The sequence below is a fragment of the Pagrus pagrus genome (genome assembly GCF_965226575.1).
Source record: "Pagrus pagrus genome assembly, chromosome: 21".
Classification (NCBI taxonomy): Eukaryota; Metazoa; Chordata; class Actinopteri; order Spariformes; family Sparidae; genus Pagrus; species Pagrus pagrus.
Window position 1 is genome coordinate 9708106 of NC_140208.1, and position 13140 is coordinate 9721245.

At 43.0% G+C, this 13140-nt stretch overlaps 1 protein-coding gene across 2 annotated transcripts in view; it reads left to right on the forward strand.

Annotated features, from left to right (window-relative positions):
* adamts14 (ADAM metallopeptidase with thrombospondin type 1 motif, 14) overlaps positions 1-13140 on the forward strand; it is a 44520-nt gene that overhangs the window by 522 nt on the left and 30858 nt on the right. For both annotated transcript variants that reach the window (XM_084342954.1, XM_084342955.1), the window contains exons 2-3: positions 367-818; positions 12796-12952. In XM_084342954.1, the coding sequence (XP_084199080.1) occupies positions 367-818; positions 12796-12952 (609 nt within the window). The remainder of the gene's footprint in view (positions 1-366; positions 819-12795; positions 12953-13140) is intronic.

Sequence of the window (13140 nt, forward strand, 5' to 3'; positions counted from 1 at the left end):
AGCCCAAATGTGGGGAAGTGATGATAATAATAAAAAAAATATAGCCTGTTTTTATTTATAAGTCAACATAATGTCAGTATGTTGACCTGAAATAATCAATAATGTGTTTTGACAGCCAGGATAAAGTCAATACAGACTGTCGAGCTGCTGGATTTCCCTTCATGTCCACAGTATCTTTACAAATAAATGCCTTAAAGACATTCTGAGTCATCTCTTTATGCTTTATATAATAATATGCATGAAATAAATAGAAGTTCATACAGTCTTTTCAATAGTTCAGCTCGCTCTCCTTCATAATCTTTTTCCACTGGAACTTGCCACAGCTCTGTGAATGTGATTCTCACTTGACACTATCTGTCCCATCAGAAAAACTCTCTGGAAAGTTAAGTGAATATGGTCTTATCGTGCCATTCAGCACAGACTCCCATGGCCGGTACATTTCTCACGTGGTCTCTGCTGGAAGTGGAAGTAAAGGTGGTGGAGGTGGTGCTGCTGCTGCTGCTGCTGGTCCCGCCGCCGCTGCTGATGCCTCCTCAACCTTTGGCAGCAGAAGAAGGGTGGCCCGCGGTGCCCCCGAGATGCCCTCGGTCACCCCTGCCTCGGCTCAGCACTTGTTTTTCAATGTCACCGTGTTTGGGAAAGAGCTGCACCTCCGCCTGAGGGCCAACAGGAGGCTGGTGGCCCCGGGGGCTTTTGTGGAATGGCAGGAGGACTTTGTGGAAAAGGCCAAGGAGCGTATCCACGGGGACTGTGTTTTCACTGGAGATGTGAGTGACATGCCGGAGGCCTCCGTGGCTATCAGCAACTGTGACGGACTGGTAAGTCGCCAACGCATGCTTGAAATATTAGTGTGATGGAGGGATTTAGCCGAGGGAAAAGATTTTGGAGGCTCATGGGTTGGCATGTGTTTTTTCCTTTACGATGGCCATTTCACACATTTTCTGGCCTGAACTTGCACGTGCATCAAATTCTTACATAAGACATAGATGAAACAACCACTTCTGCATCACGATTTCTACGCTTTCCATCTGTATGCTCCGTATCGTCCAAACCCTCATATTTTTGCCAAAGTATTCCTCTCATCCCGAGCAGGCACATGCAGCAGTTTGAGCGTCAGGATACTGCTCTTCCGTTGATCAGGGGTTTGTCAGGCAGCCAGTTGGACGAGAATCGAGCGGGTCTGACCAAGGTCAAATGGTTGAGCATGAGAATGGAGACAGAGATGGAGCAGTAGGGTTGGGATACTACGTTTGAATCCAGCACAACAAAAAACACACAAAACTTGGTATGTCACCTGGGGATGGTGCCTTGAGTGCGTCGTGCCTGATGCGCCTTCTCGTCGGCTCTCATTGCTTCTAACTTCAGAGATGAGTTTTATTTTTGTGATCATTGCTGTCCGCGTCCCACGTGAAATCAAAAGTGTGAGTCGACTTATTTTCTTTAATCCAAACCATGATCTTTTCCTAAACTTAACCAAGAAGTTTTGTTGCCTAAACCTAACCAAACCGCAACCGAAAACTGAAATATTTTTTTAAATACCCGAAAAGAGTAGTTTAAAAAAGTCTAAAAACACATTCAACGAACACAACTTGATGTGAACGTAGTCTTGGTCCATCTTCATACCTTATCACCTGACTTCCTTGAGGCTTCTCGGCAGAAAACTTTCCATAAAACCGCCCAAACTGTTTGACAAGGCAGAATATCACCTTCCATGCACATAAATAAGGTAAAATACACACATTATTGAAAAACAACATGCCCTGACACACACCCATCGGGGGGAGACCAAGTTTATAGTGAGACCCGTCTCCTGCCCACCTGGCATGTGTGCCACAGCAGTTTCAATATTCATTTTGTCTCTTTGACTCTGTTCTTTGTGCGCTGCAACACTTAAGAAAAAAATGATGCTCTTTAGCTGCCAGCTGCTCCACTATCTTCAACAGCTAATTGACAAATTTAGCGCATCAGGAACCAGCTGTGAGGAGACAATTCTGCTGGAACTTGGAGCTTAGCATTCAAAGTGTTTTGCCAACCTGGAATTGGATCCAAAATGGAAACCCTGTGTCGCAGTTTATTTTGCCAAAATATGAGTGATTGGAACATATGAGCGTACAGATAGACACAGTGGTGCTGACTCTGGTTAAACAGAAAACATTTTTTTGTGAAGGTCATGAGGAGACTGCGTACTCCAGCAGAGTTTGGGCTGTTTTTGCATAATTTTCACTTTATAGGCCTGAAGGTGCAGGACTGGTTCACAGATAGAGTAAATTGGGAATAGATTGGTGTCTGCGGGTCATTCTTTGCCGTTGCAAGCAAAATAAAATCACAAAAGAAAACGATACATTCTGCGATCAATCACTGGATCCAGTTCATCAATACATGCGCGGTTGTTCCTGCTGTGCAACACATTTGTTACGCTACCTGCCGCAAAGCCCGCCTCAGGACATCATTGGCAATGTTCAATGACGGTAGTACCTGGCTCAGACGTCACATTTTCTTACCATAACACCTGGAAATGGGGGGACAGAAGGTCTGATTGTCCACTTACTATAAACACTCGTCACCTGAAGAGTTAAATCCAAGCAAACTACAAACATTTAACAGCCATCTACACTAATTGAGTTGTGTTTGAATCTAAAGAGACGCATTTGGGGTGGAATATCTCTTCAGACAGCTGTTTTAAGCATCCCAAGTCTTGGCGTGCTTTCACTGATGGTATTTGAGGTCTATCAAGGTAAAAAATCTACTCAAGGGCCACAATCCCAGCAGACCTGTGTGTCTGCTCCAGTACCACCGATCTGTTCATCTCTCTGCTCCGACACAGTCATCTGGGGTCATCAGCTGCATTGTTATGCGACAGAGTGACTGGAGGTGAGCAGAGCCACTAATGGGTGTTTGCGGTCAAGCAAATTAGGGTTAATTTTCAGACACTCGTTTGACATTTGGTTGACCTGAGCAAAGCTACTCCCGAGCTGTTCTTAGTCAGAAGATAGCCTCTTGAACTGAACTTTTGATACCCTCTAAATGAGACACACACACACACCCTGTTGTGAATCATTTTTTCTAAATTATCACAATCTGACTCCTCAACTGAGAAAAACCTCTGATTTGGCTTGAATTTTCACAAGCCAGCAATTTAATCTCCCTGCTTTTCACGATGTGTTTGTTAGGAAAGTTCATCTTTCTGTGTTGCATCAGCACAACACAAAGAAACAATCCACGTGTCTTAACTCCTACATCGTCATCATCGCAATGCATTTTCTCGTTCTCATAGTTTTTCTGTATCAATACGACAAACCGCGCTGAAGATGTCGCAGAGTTATTTCTTCTCTCTTGATGCAAGGGTGTGGACAATGCCGTGCTGTGTTCTCCTAATCACAAAGTAATTTCCTGAAAGGCGACTGTGTGTGCCCTTCAGTGACCCAAGGCTAACAGTGACACAGCGGCACTATGCAGCACAATGCTACACATTGGGCATGAAAGGCATTGTTTGTTTTCGGGGCCCGAGCAGGCCAACCGTGGCAGTCTTTATCACAGTGTTATTTGATTTTAAACAAAGCAATAAAGTTATGAAGAGCTGCAGAGAGCATACATCTAACAAGTGTCTTGTTTTGTGCTTGTTTCTGATTTCTAGCTTTCGTACTACTATTGTCTGTTTTTCTGTTCTGCCGTCTTCTGCATTGTCTCTTCTCGTAGCTTTTGTGTGGTTTCTGTTTGTTTTGCTTCCGTTCTACCAGGTTTCTTTTGCTATCTTCCGTTCTTCTGGCTTCTGTTGTCCTCTCGCCCGTTCTGTTATCTTCTGTCCTTTTGTTCTGCTGTTTCTTTCATATTGATCATGAAAAGCTTAGATGTGATACTTCTGGTGTGGTCAGTAGACATTCAGCACCTTCTTACTCATAATCGGCCTGGCCTACATGATAAGACGTGTAATTTTGTTATAACTCAACAACTACAGCTCCCGTGAGGCTTTGACACCACTTTTGTGGTAAAAGGGCATGCGTGTTTATGGCGTGTCAGAGTTACCGTAATTACCACTTTCCGACCTGTAAATAGCGTCAGCATGTCAACATCGAAATGTGACTTTTTTTTTTAATTATGACATCTTCGTCAACTTTGATGACAGCTTTACTAGCTAGTACAGTTTGGCATATAATATGGACAAAGACTTCAGCGTCATATTCCAGCTTGTCAGAAACACTAGCAGAAGAAGAGGAGACTTTATTTGGTCTTTAAATGGCGTTCGATCCCTTCTTGTTGGATGGATGGTAGATTTATGGTTAAGATTGTTATGTTATTATAATGGGTTGTGTTGCATCTGTGAATGGTAAAGCAACTGCTTTTAAACCCAGAGAGAGCCGAAAGCCTTGTCCTTCACTGTCAATTTTGGTTGACTCTCAGGATTATTGTCCATGCGTTTCCTTGCATCAAAGCCAACATAAACAAAGACCTGTCCGTGCATGCAGTGGGGTTCGGGAAGCGTTTGAAGATGTGCCGACCGCTCGCAAGCAAATTATTTAGTCTGAAGTGTCTACTTGATGTGGAAGGACACACGCAAGATCATGTCTGATGAAAGGACCCAGTCTGAAAGGAGTAAGAACATGAATCATGCACTTGGGTCACCGCATGTGGGCCATATCTCTGAGATGCACCGCATCGTACATCCTTAAATGCTACCAGCACTCCATCTTCAAGTGTAGGTGTAAGGGAGAACAGACGTGTGCTGTATTTGAGCAGATATATGTATGAGATATATTTTGTTTTTTATTACTATAGCATTCCTGGAAAGACTTGAGAACACACCAGCAGTCGTCACAGCTTCTTACTACTTCAACACGACTGAATTCTCAAGATAAGCTTTGCTATCGGAGTGTCCTCTGCTGTGAGGCCACACACACAGGGAGGACTCCCTAACAGTCGCGGCGTGACGTCACCCGCTACAGATTACATTAACTTGTCCTCCTGCCATCAACCCGGAGGCGCATGATTTATGGCATTCCTAGCTTATGACAGATAAGACATGCATACAGTAAAGCTGCAAATGAATCTGATATCTTTGGGATATATTTGGCTTCGCAGCACTACTAGACGCCGGTCAGCTGAGGGTTGTGAAGAAAGTGAATGAAATGCTGTTCTAAAACAGACCTGCACTTTCAGTTTCATTTCAATATAATTTATGTGTGATTGACCTACATGTCAGCGTCTGAGTTATCTCCCACACCGACTGTAACTCTTGCGAGATGGCAACAGCTGGGCGCTCCAGACGTGCATGAACTATTGTTGTGGAGCGATGAGTGATGGCTATGATTATACCGGCGCTGCTCATGTGTCGGGAATTAGCGCAGATGACGGGCTGATTGAATTACATGTGTGATGGAAACACGAGTGCCGGATAACCGCAGGCGGAAGAGCGCTATTTCTGTGTCCCATCAGTTAAAAAGAGAGAGAGCCACCTAGCAACAGTCAGCCGGCATTTTTGGGGGGTGGGGTCGGGGAGGGTGTGCAGTTTTCCATCCATCGGAGGTGGAAAATGCTTGCATAAATTGTTCTATTCATGAATGTTTGCAGGAGTTCTGTACAGGGCCGATCCAGTATCCTCCGGTGTTCCAGTACTCCGCTGGCACGGAGCTAACAGCACTAAATAAAGAGCTCCATCAGTCGAGGCCCGACATCCCGGCCAATGATGTGATTTATTTGCTCTCAGTCTAATCTGCAGCCTATTTGCAGCAAGCTACAGCATGGCTGTCTAAACGTGTGCGCATTCAAACACACACACACACACACACACACACACACACACACACACACACACACACACACACACACACACACACACATCACAAATCACATCATGATTTGTGATCACATCAATACATAACCGAATAGAAAAATTCTCAAGTAATCGTTTTCAGGATTCTTCTTCTTACCTTTGGTACTACTACTACTACCTCCTCTGCTACTACTAATACTGCTGCAATAACTATTATTAATACTTGTGATACTACGTAATAGACTTACACTACCACTACTAAAACTACTCTTCCACTACTACTTCACTTTGCTACTCATCTACCTCTACTACTACTTCTTTTTCTTCTCTTGACTGCCACGTGCTACTTCTGCTACAAATAGTACCACGACTACAACTGCATCTTTACTTTACTACGAAGCTACTATGATTACTACCAGCACGACTCCAACTACTTAACTATTCTACTTATGTTTGGTACTCCTATAGTACACCTATAGTACCTCTTTCTTTTCTACTACTTCTGCTAATACTTCCACTACTACATTGTACAACTAACTGTTCTACTACTGGTACTTCTTCTGTTACAACCACATCTTCTTCTACTTACCTTAGGTAGTACAACGACTTACATTACTACACCAACCTCTTCTTCTACGACTATTTCTACTACAACTACACATATAGTACTTTTTCTTCCTTTACTACTACTACACTCGCTACGACCTCTACTCCTCTTACCATAATACTGCTACTGCCACTACTAACACTACATACTTCTTTTTCCACTACTACTAGTAATAATAATCCTACAGTTCTTCTTTCTTCTCTTAAAAGTACTGCTAAAACTGCTATGACTACTACTACAGTCTGTTACTAGTACCACTAACACTATTACAACTACTCACTTTGATGCTGCTAGTGTTACTGCTATTACTACGACCACTTCTCTACAGCCATACTATGATTACTGCTATTAATTCTAGCCATGTTATGAAAACCAATTACCGGCTGATTGCAGCTAATCTCCCACTTAAACGAAGTGCTCCTCTTAATGGCTAAATTAGTATAATTTTTCTCCTCTTTGATGTCAGTCCTATGCAGATGAGTGCCGTGATTATGTGCCCGGTTTTCTCTTTAAAATCCCCGTCTTGATCACCAGCTATGCTTGCCTTTTGTGGCCTTTGCACAGTGAGATGTGAAAGCTGATAAAAAAGGAATTACGTATAATCCTCTGCTCCCACAAGCTGTCTCACACGATCACCTCAAACCCTGCGACTCCGCTGAGACCGGCACCACTCAGCCATGATTCACTCTCCGGCTTATTGATCCTCCTGGTTTAACCTCAGAGGCAAAAATCACTGACATGTCCGTTTCTGTCAGTATCTTATGAATATTAAGTCTGAAGCGTCATTTCTACCTCGATATAGATCAGATATGTTATAGATTCTGTGAGTAAAATTCACACAGTAAACCAAATGACCTTTGCGACGGTAACCGTGCAAACTTTGATCTCAGTGCTCGACACTGGATTACCTTTTTGCTCTCTCCGTCTCCGTCACTCATTTGTGGATCAACAAAAGAGCGTGCCTGTGAGCGAAATGGCACATTTCTAATCAATCTACCACAAATTACAGGTTGCGCTCCCGGAGTGACAGCCGGACTTTGATTTTCTTGCACGTTGCAGCACGAGCATCCGTCGCCCGTGGCTTTTTCCGTTTTTAGATTGTGTTTTTGAGTTGCGCGCATTGAGAGTTGCCTCTTACCTTCAAAAGACTGTCAGGTTTGATGTGTGTCACAACAGTTTAATAACAGTGGTGTATCGTGACACCGTCTGTCTGCCACTTCTCTATTCATGCGGAGTGTGTTGTAAGAACCTGTCATCTCTGAAAGCAAGGATGTAATTTCCACTGTGCCGGAGGAGACATGTTTTTCTCACATTAGTTTTCGTACTCGAGTCTCTCTGAATTTTACAGCCATCGCAGTGTAGATCAGAGTTCATAATGATATTTATCTGAGATGCCCTCAATCTATACCACGCACAGAAAGCGACAAGCAGGTTAGTTGTTTGTAGTCTTTATTTGCCCTGAGTCTCGCCTCTCAGGCTACACAGGCTGCCCTACATTACTGATGGAGATTGCTGGGGCAGTATGCAGTTTGAAATGAATACCTGCTCATAAATCTGAAATAATAAATGTAATAATTAGAGGGGGACAAATATCGATTGGCACATATTATCAGCCAATAGTCTCCTATCACAGAAATATTGGTATTTACGTATATGTTTTTCAATATTCCAACTTTTTGGGGAAATATAATCCAGGAAAAGATGCTTAGGGTTATTAAAAATTAGTAAATTCTCAGTAAAGTTTACCGTTTCAGTGCATGGATGTCATAATATAAACAAGTCATATCTTTGAAACAAAAGTTTGATGAACAAATTTGAGGGATCAATGCAAAAAAAATGTGTGTATATCCACCAATATATTGATATCAGGATTTTGTTCTTCCTGATCTTGGTGTTGGCATCAGCCCCAGATATCAAGTATCAGTCTATTTATAATTCAGCTCAAATTCAGCTCATTTGTCCGCTGCCTCCGTTCTTGTGCTGCACTAAGCAGGTGACAGACTCCCAGCTGCTAGTTTGGAGAGCAGAAAGAAGTCTCCCTGAAATTACATACAGTTAATGTCCACCTTCAAAGTTGCTCTTACCGACGTGTGGAATTTAGTGCACTGGTGAGCTTAAGCTTCGGTTGTATTTGCCTTTTCTTTTAAGGTGTGACACCGCCGGATGCCTCATTGCCTCGACTTCAGGGCGCTGTTAAGTGCAGAGGCAGGAAGCTGGCTGCACCTCACGCCGATATAATTTGTGGCCTCCACTGAGCTTTTTCAGCTCTCGCAATAATTTCAGTCACATCATGCGGACTAACCCGATAACCACCATGATCACAACTGGCTTAGAAAAGCTAATTTGTCTGTTTTTAAGTATCACAGTGTGACATCTGAAGAACTATAAATGTGGCAAAAGCATAAATTCTCACTAATGGCTTTGGCTCAGAGAACACACTCAGTTCATTGTGATGAGAAGATCCAAAACAAAAGTGAGATTTTGGCTTTGAGTCCGAGAGGAGATTCAAGCCACCTCAAGGGTGCAATTTCCTCCAGAGACGAAGTAACATGTCTCCAGGTTTATCCCCAAGTTGAACTGTTTTACAGTTATTGTTTAGGTTTAGGTGCCTCCCACTGACCAGCTGTCACTATCCAAATGACAGAAGCTCTATAACAAGAGTCTGTAGCCATGCTGTCGGCTCTGTGAGGCGCTCTGAGCTAGATGTTGACATTAGCATGCTAACATGCCCACAGTAAAAGAACTAGCGGCAATGCAGGCAGACTTTGTCTCTGCACTTGAACACACCGCAAAGACTACAGCTGACGGACAGCTGTGGACTACGGGCGGCGGATACGCAAACCGTTGTTATGCTAAAGCAGCGTTTTTTGACACCGCTCTCGCAATACATCCACTTCTAATCAAGGGTTACATTACAGCTAAGGCTAATGAGTATGGATAAAAAAGGGCCTCAGGGGACAATTTATTTAATTTATGACATTAAGGTGACATCGTCAAAATGCTTTTGTTGCCAAACCAACAGTCTAACAGCCAAGGATATTCAATTTACAGTGATGTTAAACAGATAAAGGCAGCAAATCCATTTGGACACCTTCCTTGATTAATGTACATTAATGAAACATTTTCTGTTAATTTACTGTTAATCTCTATTGTTTCAGCTCTAAATGAGCGCCAAGGCAGCGTTCCTGACACAGTAATTATTTTTTTACATTATAGAAGCTGATACATCACCGCTGTCAGGTCTTAATTACTTAATCTAAATGTAAATTTCACTGGGATGAAGCCATTAATAACACAGAAATTAAGGCAGAAACGATGAAAATCCAATAATCTAATATCCCCTCCTCACTTGACAGCCTTTTAGCCCCAGACTTCACCACGCAGCGTACACATGTTTACATTTGGTTCCTCTCTGGGCCCTTCCAGATGCTGCTGCTCTCTCCCCTCACAGACCCGGCTTCACTTTCCACCCACTGCTGAAATAAGAGACCACAGAGGAAGTATTCGAGCATGTCTTACTTGGCATTTCCTGGTCAGGGGGCTGGACAGATTCCTTCACTCCTCTTTGCCCTTACTGTCACATGTCCAACCTTCAGTTCACAGCGTTTGTGTTGTTACTCCCGAGTCCTGAGGGTTTTTTTTTTTTTTTTTTTAGGCACAATTTTCTCTTTGCTGCACTGTATTTAGATTTCTTTTTGCAGCTGTAAATACACACATTCTTGCCAGAATCTTGTTGGTGTGCCTTCTTCATGAGTATAATGATAGGCTGGATGGATTTCTTTTTTCTTGGTAGCGAGTAGGAATATGAGAAATGTCATTTGCACTGTGCAGTGTGTTCAGAAAGCATTTTGTGCTTATTAGGTTTAATAGAAACGAGACAGCAATGCGTCGACTTCAAACCTGTTCATTACTACAGGATGGATCATTGCTTTTGCCTCACTGAGGTCAAATTGCTGTGATATTTACTCACTTAATTAAGAATTACACGTTGGTACTTTCAAAGCCACTCAATTATCACCTCTGGATCCGCCGGTGATGACAGGAAATGTGTGTTTCTTGTTTTTGTTTTGGCTTTATTAGACACAGCTCATGGCAGAGTGGGACAGGAAACATGAGGAGACAATGTTCTCTGGGTGGATTTGAGCACTGTCACACCATTCGTCCGCCAATAAGCCTCATAACCACATTTTTAACAAACACTTTCAAAAACTTTTTTTGTGCTTGTGTGAATGTGAATGTGAGTGTGAGCTGAGATAGTCACTATCCTCCGTAACCCAACAAAGCATCATGGATGGAAGGAGAAGCTTTGCACGAAATGCCCTTTGACTGATCGATTGCACATCGTAGAACTCCCCTTTGTTTACTCACAGCTCGGTGGGGTACATGACCTTTAATTGACACAGCAGACACAGCAGAGAGGTTTGTAAGACTCAGTGAACAATAGAGTCCAGCGCTCTGACTTCAAATTCAAGGTTTGATGCACTTACAACTTTATTCGGCAAACTTGGAGCAACAGAAACAAGCTTTCAACACAACCTCGTGAATCTATTGTTTTTAGCTCTGTTTTTGGTCTCCACCTAATCCTGGGGGAAATATCTGGCTCTTAAGCTGCTAAATGTGCCACTATATTCACCAGCTAGTCGCTAACGTTGATTGTCTGCTGTTTCACAGACGAAGAAAGAATGGCGATTAGGCGATGTGCGTTTGATAGCTCATCTTAGCTCAGATTTATTGCCTTGCTGCAGCAACAGCTAACCCGTGATTGAGGTGTCCTTTTTTTTCTGGTAGGTTCACTGAGCAAAGACCAACAGTACTGTCGGTTCGCAGGGCAACATCACTCATTAGGTTTATAAGGAAACTTGGCTGATGTTGTGTTGAGGTAATCAACTGTGTGGGCCACAAATATGCTACACAGACATTTAGTTATCAGCAAATATGCAGACAGAGAGCAAATGCCAAAAAGGTCTGTGAGAAAATGTAGACACTAAGTGGCCCTGACATAGTTTTAATAGTCCAGCACTGAGAGAAACTATGAAATATTACTTTGGGGAAAAGTGAAAGTCACCCACATGAATTGTACAAAGTATCTGATATTGAATATACTGAAGTAATGATCCGGCAATGAATGTACTTAGGTATCAAAAGTACAGCAGAAAAGTATGTAAAAACTGTACTAGCTGTCCAGTTACCTGCTCTGATTGCCGACTTTGGCTCTGATGTAGCATGAAATCTGCAAAGTAACTAGTAACTGAAGTATCAAATGGATGCAGTAGAAAGTATATGTTCTCAGTGATGGTAAGGAACCTTTAACTGTTCACCTGCTCCACCTCAGCTCCACTGAAGTAGAGAGGGGTGTCTTTGTCTCAGATTTCGCTAAAATCTACAATCAGCTCCTTGGTTTTGTTGACGTTGAGCAGTCGATTGTTCTCTTTGCACCACTCTGCAAGATTGTTTATTTCCTCCCGATATCATTCGATTCAGTTTTCACCGACAAGATTGCGGCTCGGAAAGCGTTCATTGTCCTATGCTCAGTTAAAACCAATAACCCTGCACAATGAAATTCTTTTGTCTTTGCCTCTGAAAGCCTGAAACAAGGAAAACACAAGGTATAAAAAGTGAACAATACAAAATACAAGAATATGAATAAATAACAGGAAAGATAACAGAAAAAAACCCTTTGTCCCTGTGACCTGGGACAACCAGTAGGCTCCGTCTGCAGATCTCAGTGGTCACTAGGGTAGATATCATGTCAGTAATGTGAATATAAATGTATTCAAGAGCAAGTCTATTGTAGACGTTAAAGGTATAAGTAATACAATTTTTAAATCAATTTTAAAGCTAATGAGAAGCAAACGCAGGAAGGCAAGCACGGGGGGGATGTGGTCATGGCTATCTGTCGGATGAGTCAAGCAGCAGCATTTTGTATGATTTGGGATGGTGGAGGCAGCCCCGTCTGTGCAGTATGATAATCAAGCTGAGAATAGATTAAAGCATGAACAACCTTTTTGAAGATCACCGACTGATGAAAATGATTAATTTTTTCTTACAGTATCTGGCGCACACCAGAAAGGTTGAAAGAAGGTAAATTAAGAAAGTCCACAGGCTTTGAATTCTACGTCCCCGTATTGGAGGTTACATCCCGCAGAGAGGTTTTCTTTGAAGACATGAAGCAGATGGAAATGTGCGGCTGAATTGAGACATTGCTGCTCGTTCAGTGTGAAATCATGTTGGCACTCAAAACAGCTTGGTGAAGGTCTCTGGTGAAGGGCCCCAAGTTGCGTCTACCTGCGTCATTCCCCACATCCAGCCCTTCTCTAAATGTCCCAATTGATCCGGCACACTATAATTACAGGCTCCAGTTGAATTACCAATCCTTTGAAGTAGGAGGGATGCACTAATTTGAAACCCTCTTTTTTTCCAGGCAGGTCTGATCCGGACTGATAATGGGGAGTTTTTCATCGAGCCCCTCGAGAAGGGCCAGCAGGACGTGGAAGTGAAGGGGCGCGTCCACGTGGTGTACCGCAGGTCAGCCATCAAACGGGAGACGGGCCAGCGGAGGGAGGACCTCCACAATGAAGGTAGGCGAGGAGCAGCAGCAGTGATGTCAGTGGAAACATAAAGCACTGTGTGCGGTTGTGTGTGTGTGTGTGTGTTTTGACTGTGTGTGGGTGCGTGGGTGTGCACGTGTGAGTAAGTGCACACAGGAGGTTCATAACAGCAAGGACTGTATGATAGTAAAGTAGGATACAGTACTGTAAGACTTGCA